This window comes from Drosophila miranda (genome assembly GCF_003369915.1).
Source record: "Drosophila miranda strain MSH22 chromosome Y unlocalized genomic scaffold, D.miranda_PacBio2.1 Contig_Y2_pilon, whole genome shotgun sequence".
Classification (NCBI taxonomy): Eukaryota; Metazoa; Arthropoda; class Insecta; order Diptera; family Drosophilidae; genus Drosophila; species Drosophila miranda.
In genome coordinates this window covers 19,077,462-19,101,415 of record NW_022881614.1, presented here as the reverse complement: position 1 = coordinate 19,101,415, position 23,954 = coordinate 19,077,462, and the positions used below count along the sequence as shown (strand labels likewise).

The 23,954-nt window shown below is 47.2% G+C and overlaps 2 protein-coding genes across 6 annotated transcripts in view; one reads left to right on the top strand and one right to left on the bottom strand.

Annotated features, from left to right (window-relative positions):
• Positions 1-308: 308 nt before the first annotated feature.
• The window catches only part of LOC117185865 (probable beta-hexosaminidase fdl), a 28,026-nt gene continuing 4,380 nt past the window's right edge, over positions 309-23,954 (bottom strand). Inside the window, exons 1-6 of one of the 2 annotated variants that reach the window (XM_033398087.1) lie at positions 3,723-3,802; positions 3,089-3,271; positions 2,529-3,022; positions 1,772-2,468; positions 1,387-1,705; positions 309-1,312 (exon numbers count right to left, since the gene is read on the bottom strand). In XM_033398087.1, coding sequence (XP_033253978.1) covers positions 1,058-1,312; positions 1,387-1,705; positions 1,772-2,468; positions 2,529-3,022; positions 3,089-3,271; positions 3,723-3,775 — 2,001 coding nt within the window. In that variant the 5' untranslated portion in view covers positions 3,776-3,802 and the 3' untranslated portion in view covers positions 309-1,057. Of the gene's footprint in view, positions 1,313-1,386; positions 1,706-1,771; positions 2,469-2,528; positions 3,023-3,088; positions 3,272-3,722; positions 3,803-23,954 lie in introns of those variants that run through there. The other variant, XM_033398088.1, reaches the window with a different exon arrangement.
• Positions 7,898-23,340, top strand: LOC117193368. 4 transcript variants are annotated; one of them, XM_033398090.1, is made up of 4 exons: positions 7,898-8,885; positions 11,305-11,455; positions 15,321-15,431; positions 21,229-23,338. In XM_033398090.1, exons 1-4 carry the CDS (start codon positions 8,512-8,514, stop codon positions 22,423-22,425), a joined length of 1,833 nt encoding a protein of 610 aa, XP_033253981.1. In that variant the 5' UTR covers positions 7,898-8,511; the 3' UTR covers positions 22,426-23,338. The 4 variants fall into 4 exon arrangements, with proteins under 4 accessions (XP_033253981.1, XP_033253982.1, XP_033253983.1 ...); XM_033398092.1 differs by lacking the exon at positions 7,898-8,885 and adding an exon at positions 10,079-10,178; XM_033398091.1 differs by lacking the exon at positions 15,321-15,431 and having other exon boundaries at positions 7,900-8,885; positions 21,229-23,336.

Below are 23,954 nucleotides of genomic sequence, written 5' to 3'. Positions count from 1 at the left end.
ACAGCAAAAGTTAAGGTTAAACTAAAAGAGATTTATGATGGTCCGATCTGATGCCAAAAGTCTATCTTAAGTACGAAAACATGTTGGTAACATGGGGAATTAACGTCATTCCGAATGTAGATATAGCGAAAAGAAAACGAAACCCAAAACACTGTGAAGGTGACCCATTTTAGTATACATTCTAAAATTAGCTACTAATTGTCTAGTTTTATCAATTATGTGCCAATGCGTGCAAAATTAATAATTAATAATAATTAATAATTGTTTTAAATTCTAAGTTTCTTGCGTTTTAGCATTTTGTTTTTTCCTTTTTGTTTAGTTTTTCTTAAGGTCACATTGTTTATATCACTGAAAATCTAATTTAAATCTAATTAAAACTTAGAGTAAAACAAAAATAGTGATATTAGTGAAATCAAAAATAATGTAAGAAACAAGTGGGTAGAAATATCATTTTGCTGTCATCTTAAACATAATAATTGATGTTCTGCGAATAAAGCTTGTTCAAAATATCAAAAAAGGTTTGGCATTTTTCAATTCTAGTGGTTCTAAGATCCAATATACTTATAAGCCTATATGTATACATACATGTAGAATTTAGTCCTATGTCTGTATGTGGTTGTGAGTGTGAGTGTGTGTATGGATGCGTATGAAATCTACAATTAAAAACTATGAACGCTTAATGGTAATCGTTTCCCTATATCGGTCATGTCTGCCTGTATCCGATCTACATATGTATGTATGTCTGTCTATATCATGTGTGCGCTATAATTCGATTTGAATTGTACTAAGTATGTGTGTGGGTGTTGAGTGTGTGAATGTGTTTTCTATCGAAAATAAATTCGAGTCATGGTTTATGCCAGAAACCATTTCATACAGTCGCTTCCTGCTACTCCTGTAAACTGCCGCACAACTTCTGCGAAGCTTGGGTGTCTCTTTCGCGTCCTTCTTCCTTTCTTATATAAAATAACAATTCGCTATAAACTAACTAGCGCACATGTCGGGAGTATTGGGTGATCGGGGGTGTTTGGATTGGGATTTACTCATCTTAAAGGTAGTATCAAATGCATTCTCCAGGATTCTGGGCACAATATTTGGGGAACAGAGCCTCCGCCTTGATGCCCAGCTCGACGAGACGGGTGCGAAATAGCGAGATGCGGCGGAACACCTCCGGGGCCATAATATCCAGATCATGATCATCGCTGGGATCCGACCACAGGCGCTCGCCCAGGGCACCGGCACGGGGCCACAGCCGATTGTCCAGCTGATTCTCGTCCACCTGCTCCGTCCAGAGGCAGGCCTCGCCGCCCAATACCTGGGAGTTTGGAGTTTGGAGATTAGATAATGCTATATAGGAACATAGGATGAGAAATGCATATAGGAACACACCTGCTTGCGCCGCTTCTTGTCCAGACGCATGCGTTCCCAGGGCCGATGCTTGTAGACGTTTTGCCAGGTGCGATAGGGGGAGCAGGCGGCCTCTCCTGTGCTCCGCCAGCTGCCGAAGCCGCAGTCCAAGTACCAGGCGTCAACGTGCGAGAAGATCACGTTGTATCCATTATCCAGAAGGTCGTAGTTCTCCTGCCAAGTGCTGCCGCCCCACACCTGCACCGTGAATTGACTGTTTGGAAGACACTTGGTGTTGGTCAGGGCGCTCGACCAGACGGCCAAATACTTGGGGGACACACCATTATTGGCCAACTTCAGCCTGTCAGAAAAGGGAATACAGATCGCTAGAAAAGTGGTAGGGTATAAGAGGGAGTAAGCCACTTACCTGGCCATCGCCTGCAGCATGAAATCGCACCACAAGCCCCGCAGATCCGTGTCGTTAAAGTACTGGGCCCAGCAGTCGAGATTCACCTCGTCGCCGCCCAGATGAAAGAGGTCCGTGGGCCCCGTCACCTGCAGCAGCTCCTCGTAGAGGCGCTGCAGGATGAGGTAGGTGTGGTTGTTCTTCGGATTGAGCTGCCCGCACGGTGGCTCTCCGCAGTAGAAGCTCCACGGCTGCTGATTGATGCACACGGCCAGCTCGCCCATGCCCCTCTTGGGCCCCCAGTCCCAGCCATTGCCGGCATGGATCTTGGCAAAGTCGGCCACCTCGCGCACATCCTGCACCGTGTACGTCTCGCCCTCCGAGTAGGCCCCGTGCTCGGCCAGCTCCGGATAGTTGCGCGAGATATACGGAAAGCTCTGCGCATCTGTCAGATGCCAGTGGAAGCGATTCAGCTTGGACAAACCCATTCCCACGATCGTTCGCTTGATCGCCTCCACCGAAAAAAAGTGCCGTGAGGTATCCAGCATCAGGCCGCGATAGTGGAACTTCGGGGCATCCTTCACCTTGCTGTTGACGTACGTGTGCAGCAGGTGATCCTCGTCGTCGAACCAGATGAGTTGCTGCAGCGTGGACAGGCCGTGGCGGGCCCCAAAGAACGAGTTCGCCGTGATCTCCACCTGCAGGCGGTGGCCTTCCGCTAAAAAATAAAAGGGAGATATTAGACGTGGCTAAGACCGGGCTACAATCCGTCTCTTACTGATGGCGGTCAGCTCATAGCTCTCATCGTTATCCAGGCTGAAGCAGACATCTCCGGACTTTTCCACGTTGATCTTCACCACCAGACTCTCCAGAACACCTGGTCGCCTCTCCCCAGAAATAGCGGCTCCTACCACATCGTTCTGCGATGCCCACGATGAGGATTCACTTTCGCCCGTCTCAGGTGGACTGGTAGCGTAGTCCAGTCTCTGTATCTGGCGCAGATCCTTGAGGAAACAGTCAAAGGCCAGCTGCAGCTCCTTCCGCACCTCCCGATGCGGTGTGTCCTGCTCCAGTTGCACAACCTCCACCGAGAAGCTGGTTGTGTGGGCGCTGACCAATGATTTGACGGTCGGTGCTGGCCAGATGTTGACGTACCCGCAGGTCATCGAGCAGGTGATGAAGGAGACACGTTTGCCGGTCTTCCCAGGATGATAGCTCACCCGCATACATCGGTCATTCTCGCATTTGTATGTCCAAAACATCTCCACGGGTCTGTAAAATGAAGAGGAATGGGCTTCAGTCGGGGAATCATCTCCGTAATTAATATTTTACACTCACATGGGAAAGGAGGAGCCGTCCTTGTGACTGTGGGGGCGTTCGAACGCCTCGCTGTACGCCTGTGTTTTGCTGCCACCCTGGTTCCAGTACAGCACGGTGAGGATGAAGATGGCGCCCGAGAGGAACCCCTGAAGAGCCCGGCGCAGCGACACGGCCAGTGACATCTTAAAGAGATAACGTAGGCTGTAATTAAGATGGATATCCGGTTAATAATTGGGCCCCCAAAGCAGACGTTTGTATGTAAGTGCCCCATCCATCTATTCACCCAGCGACTGGCATCATCACATCACCTCACGGCAAACGAGGTTCAAGGAACCAAAACCAAACAATAAGTAACCATATTAAGGGATTGAGGGGTATGGGGGGCCACAATGGGCGTGTCTATCCGTTCCGGTCTGCTCTACTTCGCTCGAGTAACGAGGACACCTCGAACTTTAATCAATGCTCGCAACTTGGGGGCTTGACGAGCGATAAAATCAAAGGAAAGCCCCAAGCAAAGGCCAGAGCCCCTTGCCACATGCCACATGCCACATGCCATTTAGCTCCGAAATGTTTGTCTTCCGCGACTTTCCCCCAAACACAAAGGCACAATTGGATCTCCATTTGGCAGACAACAAATGAAAGGATTTCTTACACTGCACACAGCTTTCGTTTTGTGGAAGAGTAGTCATCTTTATAACGTTCCATATAAACTAGAAATTTGTTTGTTTCGGGTATCTTTAATTGAATTTAAAAAGCAGGCTCCTTTTTTTTGACATTGGAAGTTTAAAGACCCTTGTAGTGACTCAGAGGAGAGGAAGATACAGCGGTGATGGGTATTGAAGGATTCGGGAGAAACCCACTTCCTCTGCTCTCCAACACCATATCCCACCTCATATAGCTCTATCCACATCCCCATATTTTTTTATTTACATGTTTCCATAGCCATAATATCACGTTTAATGCTTCCTTATCGATTTCAAATCAAATTACTCAACAAAAGAGTAAGTAAGAGACCCAGAAAAACAAATATTCTACGATTCTAGGATTTTCGTTTTCGTAATAGAAAAACGGCACTTTTAAAGTTTCCATAGTGGAGGGAACGAGGACAGGACCTTGCCACCAGTGACTGGCTGACTGGTGCCTGGCACCGTATCGGATTCGGGGCGAGGGCGGAGCACACGCCCTGGCTGCACCCCGCACCCCGCTCGTGCGACTGTGGAAATCGATGCTGGGGTTGGAACGCTTAAGGCTTCATGTGAAAATATGAAATACTTTCCCAGGACATGCAACACATGCCCATACATATGTGTTATGGTAAAAAAAAACGAGGGGGAACGTTGTGAGTTGCAGCGGACACCGCAACTCTACAGTTATACCCGATACTAAGTCAGTATGGCTCTCCTCCGGCAGACGCCGCTAATATTAAACGACACGACAAAGAGTGCGTGCGAGAGAGACAGAAAATCAGTCTGAGCGTGACGTCGGGCGCTGCGTAGCCAGTGCAAATTGATTTGTTCCTTTTGGCTATAAAAATTATCTGATCTGGTCCAGATTCAGCAATCTGATAGATATGGTCATTATCTATGATTCTGCGTTTTTAGTTTTCTCGTATCCTCAATATTGTGGATGCAACAGATTTTCGTCCTTTGTGGGGGCGGAAGGGGGTGGGGCTAAATTTTGAGATATACGTTTTAAAGTGAGATCTAACAGGAGTGCGGATACCGAATTTGGTTACTCTAGCCTTAATAGTCTCTGAGATTTGTGAATATCCCCAAATGTTTCATCCTTTGCGGGGGCGGAAGGGGGTGTGGCGAAATTTTGAAAAAAAATCGTCTCGGTCCGATTTATAAGGAGTGTGGATAACAAATTTGGTTGCTCTAGCTTTTATAGTCTCTGAGATCTAGGCGCTAATGTTTTACTCTAAGCAAAGCCGGCTATGCTACGTGTGTGTTAGAGAGAGACAGGGCGAGAAAAAATGAAATTGTTTTCTTGATGCTGGCTATAATAATAATACGATCTTATTCAAGTTCTGCAGTCTAAAAGATATTGTCATTCTCTACGATTCTGCGTTTTTGGTTTTCTCTTATCTTTAAAATTGTGGATGCCACAGATTTTCGTCCTTTGTGGGGGCGGAAGTGGGCGGGGCGAAGTTTTGAAATATTTTTGTAGCAGTGACATATCACAGAAGTCTGGATCCAAAACATCGTTGCTCTAGCTCTTATAGCTAGTGCTCTTGAGCACTAGGGGCTAATAGGGACGGACAGACGGACGGACATACGGACAGACGGACAGACAGACATGGCTCAATCGACTCGGCTATTGATGCTGATCAAGAATATATATACTTTATGGGGTCGGAAACGATTCCTTCTGGACGTTACACACATCCACTTTTACCACAAATCTAATATACCCCAATACTCATTTTGAGTATCGGGTATAATAACAGGAATATTGCAGAACATGTAATATCCTGCTTTCTGGCAGTCACGTTGCCAATGCTGTTATTCTTTGGCTTGACCTACCCGATGCCTCCCCCCTCCCTCCCGCTATTTCCCCTCATTAACCATGAAGGCTGTGAATAATAAATCAACAGACCGTACATAATTAATGCTTAAAAAACAGTGACGAGGGGGAGGGCGAGAGCGGTGTGTGTGTGTGGTGCAAGAAGAAAGGATTGCTGTCGCTCGACGGTGACAACCTCATTAGTTGCCACAGAAATACGACAAACGCACGCACACATGTGCACTAATTGCGGCCTGTCGAAAATATTTGTATGAAATGTAGCATACATTGCAGCGGCGACGCACTGTTTCCCTAGGATTCCCCCGCAATTCGGTTTGCCTTACCCTTGGCGCGTGCGCAGTGCCGCACTGAATGACCAGAAGCGCCAAAAACTATCCATCATCATCATCTCATGTCTGTATGTGTGTGTGTGTGTGTGTGTGTGTACGGGATCCACGTCTCTAATGAGTCACGTTTCCGCCTGCCACTGCCGCCGTCTGATGCTGCCAACTGTTGAAAGGCTCAGGCGTGACATACAAACAACAAAAAGTGGCGCAGCTTTTCAGCTGCTGGCCAGTTGCCCCTCCTGCGTCCTGTGTCCTGCCGCCTGTCTTCTTCTGAATTGACAAATTTTCCTCCACACAAATCTAAAATTATGCCAGCGCACAGATTGAGATGGGAAAACTAAAATTGTAACAACCTTGGCGACATTCACGGCCGCCAAAAGTACAACAACAACAAACGACGACGGAGACGTGCTCTTGAGCAGGGCTCGCGCGACCCTCTAGGTGTAGGCAACAACTATAGGGACCGTTACGCCGTGTGACTGTTAAGCCGCCATAGTCGCAGTCGCACGGATTTCAAGATTGTCGACTAGCCTTTCCCGCTCTTCGCCACCTCTACTTTCCAAAAGCCGTCGTCAAAAAAGCGGCCCACACACACACACATACAAAGAGCACAAAGCAAACAGAGAAAGCAGAAACAGAAAAAATGGAGAAAAGAATAAAGGTAGAGCGAATGAGAAGGTAAAAATGGCGTGCAACTATTTACATATGTTCTTGAAGCAGTCGTCGCTCGCCGCTCGCCGCCTGTGCGACTGTGTGCAGCTGTCGACAGGAACAGCACACTGCCGCCCCCGAATATTGGGCACACCTACGCACTCAAGTTTTGGTCTTCTGTAAGAGTGTGCAAGGCTATAAATTAAAAGCATATTTGCGCAAATTACACATGAATTTCAATTAGTTGCCAGCGGCTGGCAATTATAATGATGATTGCATATGGCCAGGCCATTAAACGTGGCCAAAATGCAAATTTTCAACATTTGTTTTTTGGTGGGGAACATGGTAATTTTCAAATATTTCAAATTTCAACATTGCTTGCATTGAAGTGACTGTAAATGTACAACAGATGCATCATTTTATGGAAAATACACACATTTATCTAGTTACGATAAGTGGATATACACCGAGCAGGGAAAATGTTCTAGACTGAATATTTTTAGTTCTTACAGCTTCCTCTGAACAGTATCAACAGGTGGTACTTTTCTCTGGACTTTCAATTGCATGATTTGATATACATACATACATGAACTTATTCCACCTTTCATGCCTGCCACAATATGTGGGACTGGCAGTGTGACTTTCGAGTCGCATTATTATTTATGGCCGCATGCCGTGAAAAATGTCAGTTGGCGACAAGTGTAGTGTTGTTTAAATAGCATGCACGGTTGCCACAACGACAGCAACAGCAACAGTAGCAGCAGGAGAAGCAACAATAATGACAGCCGTACGAGTCCTACAAAACAATTTGGCGCTCAATTTGATGTGAAACGTGCAGGAACCCCACACACAAACACACAATCGCTCACAGACAGTGCAGGAGAGAGAGAGTGAGAGTGAAAGAGATGGGTCGCCAAAGAAAGCTCAATACAAATAGCTGTACTTGGCCTTTGTAGTTGACTGTTCCTGTCAGCCCCACTACCCTCTGCCACCCACGACCACAAGCAGAGAAAGAGCGGGACAGCTGCAGCAAAAGAAAAATGGGCAACGCAACATGTAACAGGCAAACAGAAGGCAAAAGAAACCAACAGAAGCAGAAAAGCAGGAGCCCAAACACAAGGTATATTCATAAAGGGTATGGATATCCAAAGCAGCAGTCTCTATTCGCAGTTGCGTTCACAACGAGAGATGGAGTGGGAGAGTAACTAGACTAGCCGAAGAGCCAGACTGTCTTACCCTCCAATGCCTACACCTTGGGTGAGCCAGAGCCGAGGCAAGCAAAAACCAAAGCACAAGCCAAAGGCTGATGACGCGCTTCGGTTGCCCAGGCAACTTCGTCGGGCACACAACAGAGCCGAGCAGCAGAGCCCAAGCAGAGCGTAGAGCAGAGGATAAGCCAGGCCAAGCTCGGGACGGAGCAGGGCAGAGCAGCGCAGCGCGCACACTGACTGCTGACACTCGCAGCTAGCCAGCAAAGTCAACCTCAAGCCGGGCCCCAGTTGCAGCAGCGCAACCAAAGCATTTGCACAGACGCACGGCGCCGCGACGGGCTCCACCGCGTGCCAAACTAAAGGAGTAACGGAGTTTTCTTATCAGTTGCCTTGGCCATCGATCGCACTGCTGCTGCTGTTACCGTTGCTGTCGCTGTCGCTATTGCTGTTCCTTTCACTCTCACTGTGAGGACTAGTCACTCGAATCAAATGTTAGTTAGTGTTGTTGCGCGCGCTGAACAGAGCGAGGGCTAGACCTCGCAAAAGTTGTGCTTGTCCTTGCTTAGGGCTAGAGCACCTAGCACTAGAACACTCTCCCGCTGAGAGTGTGCCGTGTCGTGTGCGTGTGAGTGTGAGTGTGTTGGGTGTGCGTGCTAATGGCCTTGTAATGTGTGTTCAAAGCTAATCGTTATGCAATTGCCTCGCGTCTTTATCGGATTCCAGTGAAATGATGTCTTTGAAACGTTATGCAACGCTGCTCGCGGCGGTCACTCCACAGAATCCGCCCAATGCAACAACAAGAGCGGTCTCAACAGTCATGTCCATAACAACCATTGCCCCATCATCATCATCATCCGTCGCTCCAAGCAGCAGCAGCACCAGTCGCAACGAGGAGTCCCAGTCCCAGTCGCTGGAGCATGGCACCAGCTCATCCTCATCATCCTTTACCACCTACTACAGCAGCGGCTTGGGTCTGTATCATCAGCGTGGTGTATCCGGATCAGCAGGCAGTGTCGGAGGCCAAGGGGGCGCAGCAGGAGCTGGCGGACCCCAGACATATGCAAATGTTGTCAACGGCAACGTGAATCTGCTGCTGGGCGGGTAAGTCGCATGCTCCTATCTATGAGCACACACACACACACACACCCCATAATCATTGAATCAGTGAGAAGGCAATTCATCACATTCATAAGGTGGAGTGAAGGTACGGTCTGTGCCACGGGGAAAATGCGGGAGAGTGTCTGACATATCAGGTATTGCAAAGTTTTTCTCACTATTTACGAAATGTTAATGCGCGCTTCCCTCCACTGCTGATTTCTGTCAGAAATGTGGAAGAACTTCGGGGATGGATGCAGGATACCTTATTCCTTGAACTAATCAAACATTCTACAGTCTTCTTTTTGGGGCATGCATCAAAGTCACCATCCATCAGAATTTCCATGAAAAAGACGCTCGTAAATTAAATGTAAATGGTAATAGTAATTCCCGTAATTGTAGACACATTCTTTTAGATGGATAATGGATAATAAGGAGAACATTGCAGCAGCACCACACATAGATCATGCCACAATGCAAGCAAGATGTCAGGCTCAGTCTCTCCTCCTTTTTTGGACATAATCATAATTATAATTGCGCTTATCCATTGCTCCGCTCTTACTTCTTATTTTTCGGAGGAAACCCGTACCCCAGTAGCAGTACCGCATCCTTCACGTTTCACTTTTTGTGTGCAACACGAGCTCTGTCTGCTTCAGGGAATTGGGTTAACCGAAAAAAACGGGACTAAGAACGAGGAATTTTCAACAGAGTTTTTTATAGTATATCTTTTATATGTATCTGCATATATTTGATGTCTGTAAACATCACGCGCGTCACCAAGCGAAAGAAAACTTTATTTTAACTATATTTTTATCGATTGTCTTTAGCGATTCATTGAAAATAGCTGGAATACAAAAATCAGTAGAAGGGGGAAGGACTGTCTCTTTCCGCCCGCCCTTTTGAAACACTGGATGGACTAAAAGGAGGCCCCCTAATGAACTGTTGACATGCTAGAAATTTCGTGAAGCGAGGAAAATGAACAGCTCAAAGGAGGACAAGGAGGGTACTAGGAGAGTGAATGAGCCAGCAAAAAACACTGGACTGGACAGACACACACCGCACACACACACACACAGACAAGTGGGACATCATATTGTTGCATTCTAAAGTGAGATTAAGTGACGTCATTGACTTGTGCCCTGTGTAACAGATTTGAGCGAAGCGAACCATTAGCCGGGGAATATCACTGGCTATAATCGGACATAAGTTGTTCAGCTGCGAGGCTAAAAGGGAAATTCGATAACTGGCAATCACGATGATGATACTTCAACGATTCCACGGCAGGGGACGAAAGGAATGGTAATTTATTGGCAAAGATAAAGATTGGCCTTCAGGCCATTACTATCGGAGCTGCAGGCCATCGAAAAGCGACAAGCGACAAAGAATTCAAATCAAAGGTTCGGAGGGGGAAAAAAACGTACACTTTGTACACTTTACAGTGTATCAAAAACCATCAGCGTAATGGAATTCAGTTGTTTGTTGACGATGAAGGCTTCTTCTCCATTCATATGCCATAAAAGATAGAAACTTTATAACTGTCAACTATCTTGGAAAATTATTGAGATACATAGTTATTTTAATCGATAAGAATAAGATGATCGCGGATGATACGGATCCCACTCTCAAGCGCATCAACATCATTCGCATCATTCGACGATGATTATCACATAAGCTATCGTTCAAACTCAATTATTGATTACTTCATTCAATAACTCATTTTTGTAGCTATGTATATTCTAATATCACATGATTTTAGATCGCCTAATCAGCGCAATGGACCGTACCATTGGAAACCTAATCCATTATGTAAACGATATTTGGCGATCGATGAGCACATAACGATAGCAAAATCAATTCAATCAAACTTCAAAGCTAAGAGTTAGTTGCGAGGAGAAAATTAATTTTAATCGTTGAATACACAAATTACAGTCCACAGAACTGCACCAGAGCCAAGGCTACAATAACAAACTATAATAGCTGCATTATTCTAATTAAAATAACAATAGAATGACAACAATGGGTAATAATCCATCAGGCTAGATGTTGATGGAGAGGCAGGGGCAGAGGGAGAGGCAGAGGCCGAGGACACAAATAATTTGTTTAAGGAATTTATGTTATCAATATGCGAGCAGAGGGCTCCAAAAAGGACACCCACAATGAATATTTGTGCAATTTGTACAGCAGAATTAATAGATGTCCGAAAATGGTAATAATATTATCATTATTATGGCCATCGTCTATTGGGGTAATCAATTCCATTCCATTCCATTCCACACACACACGCACTTGCAGGCAAACAGATATCTTTACATGTATCTATTAATATTGTGGCTTTTATGGATGTGTATCTGTGGCGCATCGAATTACATTGCATTTGTATTGTAATATATTTCATGTTTCTGTTGTTGCTTGTTGGTTGTTGCAGCGCCATGCTCTCCCTGGTGACAACCATATTGTGCGTCGTCTGCTATTGTTGCCACCGCAACATCAAAAAGCGCACAGAGGCCGCCTACAGGCAGCAGCAGCATCAATGGCTGGAGACGGATCCCAATATGGAAATCTATAGCGTTGAGCAGGTAAGTTTCTTTTGCGTTGCCCATGCCATGCCCATGCCCCTGCCACCACCACCCCCGGAGGGTGAAAGGCCAACGGTTACAATATCAAAGGCCTCTCTCCAATGGGGAATGATGTTGCAATTTAACGGAATGCACCAGAGAAATGTGTAACAATTTAATTCAAGAAATACGAGTGGAGGGAAATGTGCTTGGGATCGGGTTTGGAGTATAAGTATTTACTTGTGGGGTTTTGAGGATTCTGGCGAGAATTTCTCTAATGGTTAGGTTAGGTTAAGGCGGTAGCCGGGAGGGGGGGATAAGAGCCTCCCGCCCCCAAGCTCACTTGGACCTATAAAAGGTCCGTTGTGTTGCCGCATGGGCATGTGCCCCTTCGCGTTGCCCGAACCGTGAGAGCATACTACTGCAGGTTAAGGGCAGTCCCATCCGGTGGCTTGGATGTATTTGGACAAGGTCCCTGGTTTGATTACGGACAGGTCCGAAATGTCCGTGAGGAAAGCGGCCCCGAGAATACGAAGACGACGATTTCCAAGGGCTGGGCAGTGGCAGAAGAAGTGGGGGACCGATTCCTCCTCCTCCTCGTCGCGACAACTCCTGCAGAAGTCGTTATGAGGGATTGACAGTCTAGAGGCGTGAGTGCCGATCTGCCAGTGTCCCGTAATGGCTCTAGTAACTGCAGAGCACTGTGCTCTGCTGAGTTTATACAGCTCTGCTGAGCGCTTCTTCGATCGATATGGCCATATCAATCTTGAGACTTTACAGGAAACGGTTTGCTGCCATCTCCTATTGTCATTTTGCTCGAACAATTCGTGCGTTAGGAGCCTGCACGTAGCCAAGGGCATCGCTACTTGCTCCCTCTCCGGTAGGAGAGGAATCGTAGTACCCTGCCTGGCTAGCTCGTCGGCGGCGTCATTCCCCTCGATGTCCCTGTGGCCGGGGACCCATATAAGGAAGAGATCTAACTGCTCTGCGATCTCGTGCAGAGACCTGCGGCAGTCATTTACAGTCGCTGAGTTCGACGATATTGAGCCTAGAGCTTTGATAGCTGCTTGGCTGTCCGAGAAGACGCACGCAAATGATGTCTTTGAAACGTTATGCAACGCTGCTCGCGGCGGTCACTCCACAGAATCCGCCCAATGCAACAACAAGAGCGGTCTCAACAGTCATGTCCATAACAACCATTGCCCCATCATCATCATCATCCGTCGCTCCAAGCAGCAGCAGCACCAGTAGCAACGAGGAGTCCCAGTCCCAGTCGCTGGAGCATGGCACCAGCTCATCCTCATCATCCTTTACCACCTACTACAGCAGCGGCTTGGGTCTGTATCATCAGCGTGGTGTATCCGGATCAGCAGGCAGTGTCGGAGGCCAAGGGGGCGCAGCAGGAGCTGGCGGACCCCAGACATATGCAAATGTTGTCAACGGCAACGTGAATCTGCTGCTGGGCGGGTAAGTCGCATGCTCCTATCTATGAGCACACACACACACACACACCCCATAATCATTGAATCAGTGAGAAGGCAATGCATCACATTCATAAGGTGGAGTGAAGGTACGGTCTGTGCCACGGGGAAAATGCGGGAGAGTGTCTGACATATCAGGTATTGCAAAGTTTTTCTCACTATTTACGAAATGTTAATGCGCGCTTCCCTCCACTGCTGATTTCTGTCAGAAATGTGGAAGAACTTCGGGGATGGATGCAGGATACCTTATTCCTTGAACTAATCAAACATTCTACAGTCTTCTTTTTGGGGCATGCATCAAAGTCACCATCCATCAGAATTTCCATGAAAAAGACGCTCGTAAATTAAATGTAAATGGTAATAGTAATTCCCGTAATTGTAGACACATTCTTTTAGATGGATAATGGATAATAAGGAGAACATTGCAGCAGCACCACACATAGATCATGCCACAATGCAAGCAAGATGTCAGGCTCAGTCTCTCCTCCTTTTTTGGACATAATCATAATTATAATTGCGCTTATCCATTGCTCCGCTCTTACTTCTTATTTTTCGGAGGAAACCCGTACCCCAGTAGCAGTACCGCATCCTTCACGTTTCACTTTTTGTGTGCAACACGAGCTCTGTCTGCTTCAGGGAATTGGGTTAACCGAAAAAAACGGGACTAAGAACGAGGAATTTTCAACAGAGTTTTTTATAGTATATCTTTTATATGTATCTGCATATATTTGATGTCTGTAAACATCACGCGCGCCACCAAGCGAAAGAAAACTTTATTTTAACTATATTTTTATCGATTGTCTTTAGCGATTCATTGAAAATAGCTGGAATACAAAAATCAGTAGAAGGGGGAAGGACTGTCTCTTTCCGCCCGCCCTTTTGAAACACTGGATGGACTAAAAGGAGGCCCCCTAATGAACTGTTGACATGCTAGAAATTGCGTGAAGCGAGGAAAATGAACAGCTCAAAGAAGGACAAGGAGGGTACTAGGAGAGTGAATGAGCCAGCAAAAAACACTGGACTGGACAGACACACACCGCACACACACACACACAGACAAGTGGGACATCATATTGTTGCATTCTAAAGTGAGATTAAGTGACGTCATTGACTTGTGCCCTGTGTAACAGATTTGAGCGAAGCGAACCATTAGCCGGGGAATATCACTGGCTATAATCGGACATAAGTTGTTCAGCTGCGAGGCTAAAAGGGAAATTCGATAACTGGCAATCACGATGATGATACTTCAACGATTCCACGGCAGGGGACGAAAGGAATGGTAATTTATTGGCAAAGATAAAGATTGGCCTTCAGGCCATTACTATCGGAGCTGTAGGCCATCGAAAAGCGACAAGCGACAAAGAATTCAAATCAAAGGTTCGGAGGGGGAAAAAAACGTACACTTTGTACACTTTACAGTGTATCAAAAACCATCAGCGTAATGGAATTCAGTTGTTTGTTGACGATGAAGGCTTCTTCTCCATTCATATGCCATAAAAGATAGAAACTTTATAACTGTCAACTATCTTGGAAAATTATTGAGATACATAGTTATTTTAATCGATAAGAATAAGATGATCGCGGATGATACGGATCCCACTCTCAAGCGCATCAACATCATTCGCATCATTCGACGATGATTATCACATAAGCTATCGTTCAAACTCAATTATTGATTACTTCATTCAATAACTCATTTTTGTAGCTATGTATATTCTAATATCACATGATTTTAGATCGCCTAATCAGCGCAATGGACCGTACCATTGGAAACCTAATCCATTATGTAAACGATATTTGGCGATCGATGAGCACATAACGATAGCAAAATCAATTCAATCAAACTTCAAAGCTAAGAGTTAGTTGCGAGGAGAAAATTAATTTTAATCGTTGAATACACAAATTACAGTCCACAGAACTGCACCAGAGCCAAGGCTACAATAACAAACTATAATAGCTGCATTATTCTAATTAAAATAACAATAGAATGACAACAATGGGTAATAATCCATCAGGCTAGATGTTGATGGAGAGGCAGGGGCAGAGGGAGAGGCAGAGGCCGAGGACACAAATAATTTGTTTAAGGAATTTATGTTATCAATATGCGAGCAGAGGGCTCCAAAAAGGACACCCACAATGAATATTTGTGCAATTTGTACAGCAGAATTAATAGATGTCCGAAAATGGTAATAATATTATCATTATTATGGCCATCGTCTATTGGGGTAATCAATTCCATTCCATTCCATTCCACACACACACGCACTTGCAAGCAAACAGATATCTTTACATGTATCTATTAATATTGTGGCTTTTATGGATGTGTATCTGTGGCGCATCGAATTACATTGCATTTGTATTGTAATATATTTCATGTTTCTGTTGTTGCTTGTTGGTTGTTGCAGCGCCATGCTCTCCCTGGTGACAACCATATTGTGCGTCGTCTGCTATTGTTGCCACCGCAACATCAAAAAGCGCACAGAGGCCGCCTACAGGAAATCTATAGCGTTGAGCAGGTAAGTTTCTTTTGCGTTGCCCATGCCATGCCCATGCCCCTGCCACCACCACCCCCGGAGGGTGAAAGGCCAACGGTTACAATATCAAAGGCCACTCTCCAATGGGGAATGATGTTGCAATTTAACGGAATGCACCAGAGAAATGTGTAACAATTTAATTCAAGAAATACGAGTGGAGGGAAATGTGCTTGGGATCGGGTTTGGAGTATAAGTATTTACTTGTGGGGTTTTGAGGATTCTGGCGAGAATTTCTCTAATGGTTAGGTTAGGTTAAGGAGGTAGCCGGGAGGGGGGATAAGAGCCTCCCGCCCCCAAGCTCACTTGGACCTATAAAAGGTCCGTTGTGTTGCCGCATGGGCATGTGCCCCTTCGCGTTGCCCGAACCGTGAGAGCATACTACTGCAGGTTAAGGGCAGTCCCATCCGGTGGCTTGGATGTATTTGGACAAGGTCCCTGGTTTGATTACGGACAGGTCCGAAATGTCCGTGAGGAAAGCGGCCCCGAGAATACGAAGACGACGATTTCCAAGGGCTGGGCAGTGGCAGAAGAAGTGGGGGACCGATTCCTCCTCCTCCTCGTCGCGACAACTCCTGCAGAAGTCGTTATGAGGGATTGACAGTCTAGAGGCGTGAGTGCCGATCTGCCAGTGTCCCGTAATGGCTCTAGTAACTGCAGAGCACTGTGCTCTGCTGAGTTTATACAGCTCTGCTGAGCGCTTCTTCGATCGATATGGCCATATCAATCTTGAGACTTTACAGGAAACGGTTTGCTGCCATCTCCTATTGGCATTTTGCTCGAACAATTCGTGCGTTAGGAGCCTGCACGTAGCCAAGGGCATCGCTACTTGCTCCCTCTCCGGTAGGAGAGGAATCGTAGTACCCTGCCTGGCTAGCTCGTCGGCGGCGTCATTCCCCTCGATGTCCCTGTGGCCGGGGACCCATATAAGGAAGAGATCTAACTGCTCTGCGATCTCGTGCAGAGACCTGCGGCAGTCATTTACAGTCGCTGAGTTCGACGATATTGAGCCTAGAGCTTTGATAGCTGCTTGGCTGTCCGAGAAGACGCACACTAAGTGCGTATCTAGAAGTAATTTGGAGACGATCGAAATGGCCTCCTTGATGGCTTCAACCTCCGCTTGGAACACACTACAGTGATCCGGGAGCCTGAAGCAATGACTGATGTTCAGCTCGCTGCAGTAGACTCCGCCTCCCACGCGGCCGTCTAGCTTTGAGCCATCAGTGTAGAAGTGGACCGCATTTGCAGGTCCTGGTTCGCCCATCTCCCAGTCCTCCCTAGATGGGATTGATACCTGGAAGGGCGTCGAGAGGTGATCACTGGGGATACAGTAATCTGTCCTCTCTGGTAATTGCGGGAGTCTCATCAGGATTCCCGAGTGCCCAACCGCGGATGCTTTCCACAGTCTGGCTTCTCTCATTCTGAGGGCGGAAAGTGTTGCCACCTTCTTTCCCATGAGATCCACAGGGAGGAGGTCCAGCACAGTATCCAGGGCTTCCCCTGGAGTAGTGCGTAGCCCGCCAGTTATGCATAGCTCTGCCATGCGCTGAACTCTGCTGAGTTTATTGAGGCATGTCCTTCTGTCCAAGGCTGGCCACCATACCACCACTCCATAGAGCATGATTGGTCGTATGATGGCGGTGTAGAGCCACCGAACTATATAGGGGGTCATTCCCCATTTTAGTCCGATGGCTTTCCTGCAAGTATAGAGGGCCACTGTGGCCTTCTTTACTCTATCCTCTATGCTCAATTTCCAATCGAGCTTTCTATCGAGGATTAGGCCAAGATTGTTGCTGAAGACTAGCGTTTCCCCATATAGTCTTGGGGGAATCAGTACCGGAACTTTGTACTTCCTAGTGAAAAGCACCAGTTCCGTTTTAGACGGGTTTACGCCTAACCCGCATTTGTCTGCCCATTTCGACATTTTCGTGAGAGTACTTGTCATGCACTCACACAATGTCTGCGGAAATTTTCCGGAGAATGCTATGGCAACATCGTCCGCGTACGCCACCACACGGCAGCCACCCCCCTCTATCTCCCGCAGCAGTGTGTTCACTGCCACGTTCCATAGGAGGGGCGAGAGGACTCCGCCCTGCGGTGTGCCTCTGCTGACAAATCTGGTACACGTTGACGTCCCCAGTGATGCCTCAACCGTCCTGCATTGTAGCATCTGATCGATCAGGCTCACCGTCCTGGAGTCAACGCCCAGATCCGTCAGTGCGCCCGTGATGGCGGTCGGAAGGATGTTGTTAAAGGCGCCTTCTATGTCGAGGAAGGCTACTAGGGTGTACTCCTTAAAATTAAGGGATGCTTCGATGATCGATGTGATCGAGTGTAGGGCCGTTTCGGTGGATCTTCCCTTCCGATAGGCATGCTGGGAGTCTGAGATCAGACTGGACGGAATGCACGCCGTTAGATGCAGCCCCAGGAGCCGCTCCATCGCCTTTAGAAGAAAAGACGATAGACTTATGGGTCTGAAATCTTTTGGGGCAGTGTGCGAGGGCTTGCCTGCCTTGGGTATGAATACGACTTTGGTCTGAAGCCAGGTGTCAGGAATGCACCCGTGGGAGAAGATTCCCTCGTAAATTATTTTGAGCCAGTTAATGGCTTTATGTCCCGCGTGAATCAGTTGGGCAGGGAAAATGCCGTCTGGCCCCGCGGACTTGTAGGGTTTAAAGCTTCTGATCGCCCAGGAAATGTTCTCCTGGCTTAGCAGTCTCAAGATGGCATTTGAGGCGACAGAAGGAGGCGCGAGGTAGTTGGGTCTGTTTTCATCGCAGCCAGGGAAGCGGGTACTTAGGAGAAGATTTAGCGACTCCTCGCTGGACGTAGTCCACGACTGGTCGGTGTTCTTCAAGTAGCCCAGGGTGGGTGTAGTCTTCGAGAGAACTCTGCGCAAGCGTGAGGCTTCTGAGTTACTCTCGATTTCGCTGCAGAACTTACGCCAGGAGGCTCGTTTGGCTTTTCTAAGTTCTTTGTTGTAGGTTGACAGACTGGCCTTGTATTCGGCCCAGTTTTGCTCAACGTTTTCAGCCTTAGCTTTATTGAAGAGTCTCCGGGAGGCTTTCCGGAGTTCACCCAGTTTCGGATTCCACCATTCAGGTTTCTTCCGGCCTCTGTTCTTGCCAGAGGGGCATGCTTTGTCGAGCGCCTTATTGCAGGCGTCGGTAAAGATCTTAAGAAGACGAGTCGTGGCCTCCGTGGAGAACTCCTCCTCAGATGGGGGCTCAGGGAGAACACGACAGAGGTAATCAGAGTACCGAGTCCAGTTTGTCCGCCTAATGTTCCGGAATCGGACTGGCTTCGGTACTGAGAAGGAGAAGACAGTTTCCACGTACCTGTGGTCCGAGAAGGAGTTCTCTTCCAGGACCCTCCAGGATACAATGTTACGCTGTATCTCATGAGAGGCAAGCGTGAGGTCCAGGACCTCCTTGCGGTTTTTAATGATAAAGGTGGGATCACTACCCCGGTTTCTCTAATAAAGGATGAAGAATGTTTCAAAGGAACAGAGCTGTGGATTCTATGGGACTTCGCCATTTGATATGTGAATGCTGGCCTGTGAAAGAGTCTATAATACCCAATCGCATATGTTCCGTTACTCTGGCAACATCAAATATTCTCCTGAAATTGGTTAATCTTCAATTCATTGATTTAATGACTCTCAAGTTTGAATGTCAAATCCTAATTGCTGTGGAACCACGAATCACAATCAGACTGCTAGACATTCGTGGGGATGCAGTCTGGCAGACTGGTAGCCCCACAGCCCCACAGGCCATCCCCCACCGCCAGTGGCCTCTTTCAAGTTTAAGCCAACATTTCAAGGCGACATTTCAAGAATGAAAGCCAGAAGGTGGCACAGAAAGAGGCATGGGGTAAGCAGAGAGTGGGGCAGCAAAAGATTGTAGGAATGAGGGGTAATGGATATTTATGCGGCACATTTAACAGGTGCCACATCAGCAACAACAACAACAACGACAACAAAGTAACTTGACCAAAGCAGAAACGAGGGGGAACGTTGTGAGTTGCTGCGGACACCGCAACTCTACGGTTATACCCGATCCTAAGTCAGTATGGCTCTCCTCCGGCAGACGCCGCTAATATTAAACGACACGACAAAGAGTGCGTGCGAGAGAGACAGAAAATCAGTCTGAGCGTGACGTCGGGCGCTGCGTAGCCACTGCAAATTGATTTGTTCCTATTGGCTATAAAAATGATCTGATCTGATCCAGATTTAGCAATCTGATAGATATGGTCATTATCTATGATTCTGCGTTTTTTTGTTTTCTCGAATGTGCAATATTGTGGATGCAACAGATTTTTGTCCTTTGTGTGGGCGGAAGGGGGTGGGGCAAAATTTTGAGATACACGTTTTATAGTAAGATCTAACAGGAGTGCGGATACCAAATTTGGTTACTCTAGCCTTAATAGTCTCTGAGATTTTTGAATATCCCCAGATTTTCGTCCTTTGCGGGGGCGGAAGGGGGTGTGGCGAAATTTTGAAACAAATTCGTCTCGTTCCGATATATTAGGAGTGTGGATACCAAATTTGGTTGCTCTAGCTTTTGTAGTCTCTGAGATCTAGGCGCTAATGTTTTACTCTAAGCAAAGCCGCCTTTGCTACTTGTGTGTTAGAGAGAGACAGGGCGAGAAAAAATGAAATTGTTTTCTTGATGCTGGCTATAATAATAAAACGATCCAATTCAGATTCCGCAGTCTTAAAGATATGGTCATTCTCTACAATTCTACGTTTTTGGTTTTCTCATATCTTTAAAATTGTGGATGCCACAGATTTTCGTCCTTTGTGGGGGCGGAAGTGGGCGGCGCGAAGTTTTAAAATATTTTTGTAGCAGTGACATATCACAGAAGTCTGGATCCAAAACATCGTTGCTCTAGCTCTTATAGTCTTTGAGCACTAGGCGCTGAAGGGGACGGACAGACGGACAGACGGACGGACGGACAGACAGACAGGGCTCGATCGACTCGGCTATTGATGCTGATCAAGAATATATATACTTTATGGGGTCGGAAACGATTCCTTCTGGACGTTACACACATCCACTTTTACCACAAATCTAATATACCCCAATACTCATTTTGAGTATCGGGTATAAAAAGGCGCGACAATTGCTTTTTGCTGCTGCCTCCGACGTGGCGCCGGCCGCGCCGCTTCCAAGGGCCAAAAGAGGCGGGGGTGGGGGCGGGTACGGCAGCGATGGCACTTGGAATCCGCCATTAGAAGCCGCACTCACTTGGCCCTGGGCTTTATTAAGTTACAAGCCACGAGAACCCACTGCCACTGCCACTGCCACTGCCATCCGTCCGTTCATTGTGGTTTGTTGGCCCACTGGGAGATGGCCAGAAAGAAGAACGGAGGAACAGAAGGCGCCGCGTAAATCAACGTTAGCCTATCCTGCCGCAAAAATGTCAACTGGAGACAGTCCTCCCACTGCAGCAGGAGGAGGCGGGCTTGGGATAGGAATTGCTAGAGACAGCAGCAGAAGGAGGGATTGGGCTAGGAATTGGTGGACAGTGGAGAGTAGGGGTGGGGTGCAGGGGCAGAGGCAGAGGCAGAGGGCAGCTGCAGAGTAAATAAATTTATGATGTGTGCTATTTAAACTTTTTTATGTGAATTTACGCGAAATTTCATTTGTCCGTCTGCCCCTCCATTAATGGAGTAAATTGCATCCAGTTCTGGTAGAGATCCGGGAATCCCCTTTTAGGATGCAGATTCCATCAGAAATAACCCCTCCTCTAATCAATATCCTTACACACTTCATTCCAGTGCTACGAGACATCTGGACTATTCCTGGGCGACTCCACAGACGGACTGTCCGTTATGCCGACCCTGCACCACGAGCCGCCGCCCTCCTACGATGCGGTGGTGCTGCACGAGCAGCAGTTGCTGCAGCAACAACAGCAGCACCAGCAGCAGCTGGAGCAGCTCCAGCTGCAGCAGCAGCAGATCCTGATGCAGCGGATCTCGCCCCCGCCCGGCTATCGATCCTCGCTGGACATCATCACCCACCACCATCCCCACGGGCCGGTCGGCGGCTGCAGTCGTGGAACGCCCGATGGCAGTGTGGATGCCATGGCCAGTGGATCGGGGGCAATCAGAGGAGGAGGAGCAGCTGGAGCTGCAGCTGCAGCTGGATGCGGAGCCGCGGTCAACAAGGAACTGCAGCTGGCGCTGAACGCCCAGTCCTGCTGCTCCCTGCAGCGGGCGGAGGTGGAGAGCATGTGGAATGCTACGGAAATGAAGAGCATGTGGAATGCAGGTGCGGCTGCGGTTGCTGCCCGACGAGGAAATTGCCTGGAAATGGAAACACTGCCGCCACCACCAGCGGTACCTCTGGCCCTGCAGGGCAGGAAGCACGGTGGTCAGCAGGGCTTCGGGCTGAACACCTTGGGGCGTCGATACCTGCAGCAGAGCCACCAGCACAGTCACTACCGACAGGGCTGTCCGCTGTGTGGCAAGTTCCGCTACGAGGCGGAAGCGGAAGATGAGGTCAGCCCATGTGCCTTGTCTGTGGAAAGCGGCCTCAATATGGGCTCCATGAGGAGCAGGGAAGAGCCGCCAGAGGATGCCAACGAAAATAGAATGTTGGCAAGTGCTGAGCTGGCAACATGTCCCTGCCCCTGCTCCAACAACTGTGACAACGAGAATGGAAACGGCAACAACATGATTGGCGAAGCCCAGCCAGAAGATGAGGCAAATGGGAATGTCCAACCCGCAACACGGGAAGCAATCAACGAGACAACCACCACAACCATCACCGATGTCAACGAGGAAAATGACAACGCATCTGTGGCAGCCACGTCGTCGGCCCGGAATGAGGAGGAGCAGCCTGCTGCCAGCCAGGATTTGAGCAACATCAACGAGAACGGCTTTATCAGCCTGGATATGAGCAAAATCATTGACAGATCGGGTCTGCCCACATATGAGGGAGCCCTAAAGCTGGAGTCCAGTGGCTATGTGTAGGAGACCCCGGAGGAAGATCTCCCCTTGAGTTAGCTATAATCTATAGAAACCTAAATCACAAATGTGCTTTATTTATGGAATAAGATGGCACTCTCTTTTGGACAGCTGTGAAATGGCAAAAGAGTTTTTGGTTCACTCAACGCACTAGTTAATCTGTTTGTAGTTCCTTTAGTTAAATAGTTAATCGTTTTGTAGTTCCTTTCTCAGGTCTGACTGATCTCACAGAATGGAGTAAGATTCGTTTTGTTTATCGTTTATCTCATTGATTATTATACATTATTTTCTACTATCAAAGATACAAAGAACATCCCTACAGGATCAATTGTAATCAGCCTTACATACCTTAACTTTACGATCTCTTTGGATCTCTGCTAAGTACACATATCGTTATTCTTACGATCCCCCAGATCTCTCTCTATCACTCGCTGTAAGCAAAGGAAGTACACACGTCGGCATACGTATTTTGACAAAGTCTACGCAACGTTTAGCGTTGAACTTTGACGAATTGCTACGTGTTACAGCTCTCTTATCTGACTTACCGCTAAGTACATGAATTCATGAACTATATTGCAAATAATCTTCGTAGTTGCATTTTGCGTTTTCCTAACATGCTTCTTATTCTCATTCGTAATCTGATCTTGGCTGGACAAAAGTGTTTTGTCAGAACTTCAATTAATTTGCATTAATCTGCTTTTGATAGAAAGCGAAACCATTATTACGGATAATCTCAGTTTAGAGATTGTAAATGTTTTCGTTCAATAATTTGTGAAATATGAGTAACCGAAAGGAATTCAGTGAATCTCTTAAAAATTAAATAATAGTGAAGTTCCACTCTGGTATTTCAGTGCAAAATATCAGTAGATTATAATATATTTCACGTCAGACAATCTGCTATCAAAAAACAAATTTAAAACGAGGGGGAACGTTGTGAGTTGCTGCGTACACCGCAACTCTACAGTTATACCCGATACTAAGTCAGTATGGCTCTCCTGCGGCAGACGCCGCTAATATTAAACTACACGACAAAGAGTGCGTGCGAGAGAGACAGAAAATCAGTCTGAGCGTGACGTCGGGCGCTGCGTAGCCACTGCAAATTGATTTGTTCCTTTTGGCTATAAAAATTATCTGATCTGATCCAGATTCAGCAATCTGATAGATATCTATGATCTATGATTCTGCGTTTTTAGTTTTCTCGAATCTGCAATATTGTGGATGCAACAGATTTTCGTCCTTTGTGGGGGCGGAAGGGGGTGGGGCGAAATTCTGAGATATACGTTTTATAGTGAGATCTAACAGAAGTGCGGATACCAAATTTGGTTACTCTAGCCTTAATAGTCTCTGAGATTTGTGGATGCCCCAGATTTTCGTCCTTTGCGGGGGCGGAAGGGGGTGTGGCGAAATTTGGACACAAAACGGTCAAGGTCCGATATCACAGGAGTGTGGATACCAAATTTGGTTGCTCTGGCTCTTATAGGTTCTGAGATCCTTGAACTCATATTTTGCAATTGGCAAAACCGACCATGAAACCT

Excerpts from the sequence above, each read along its gene's own strand:
- LOC117193368 (XM_033398090.1), top strand. The coding sequence starts at position 8,512 with ATGATGTCTTTGAAACGTTATGCAACGCTGCTCGCGGCGGTCACTCCA. Across the intron at positions 8,886-11,304 it reads GTGAATCTGCTGCTGGGCGG|CGCCATGCTCTCCCTGGTGA; the intron begins GTAAGTCGCATG and ends TGGTTGTTGCAG. Across the intron at positions 15,432-21,228 it reads AAATCTATAGCGTTGAGCAG|TGCTACGAGACATCTGGACT; the intron begins GTAAGTTTCTTT and ends ACTTCATTCCAG.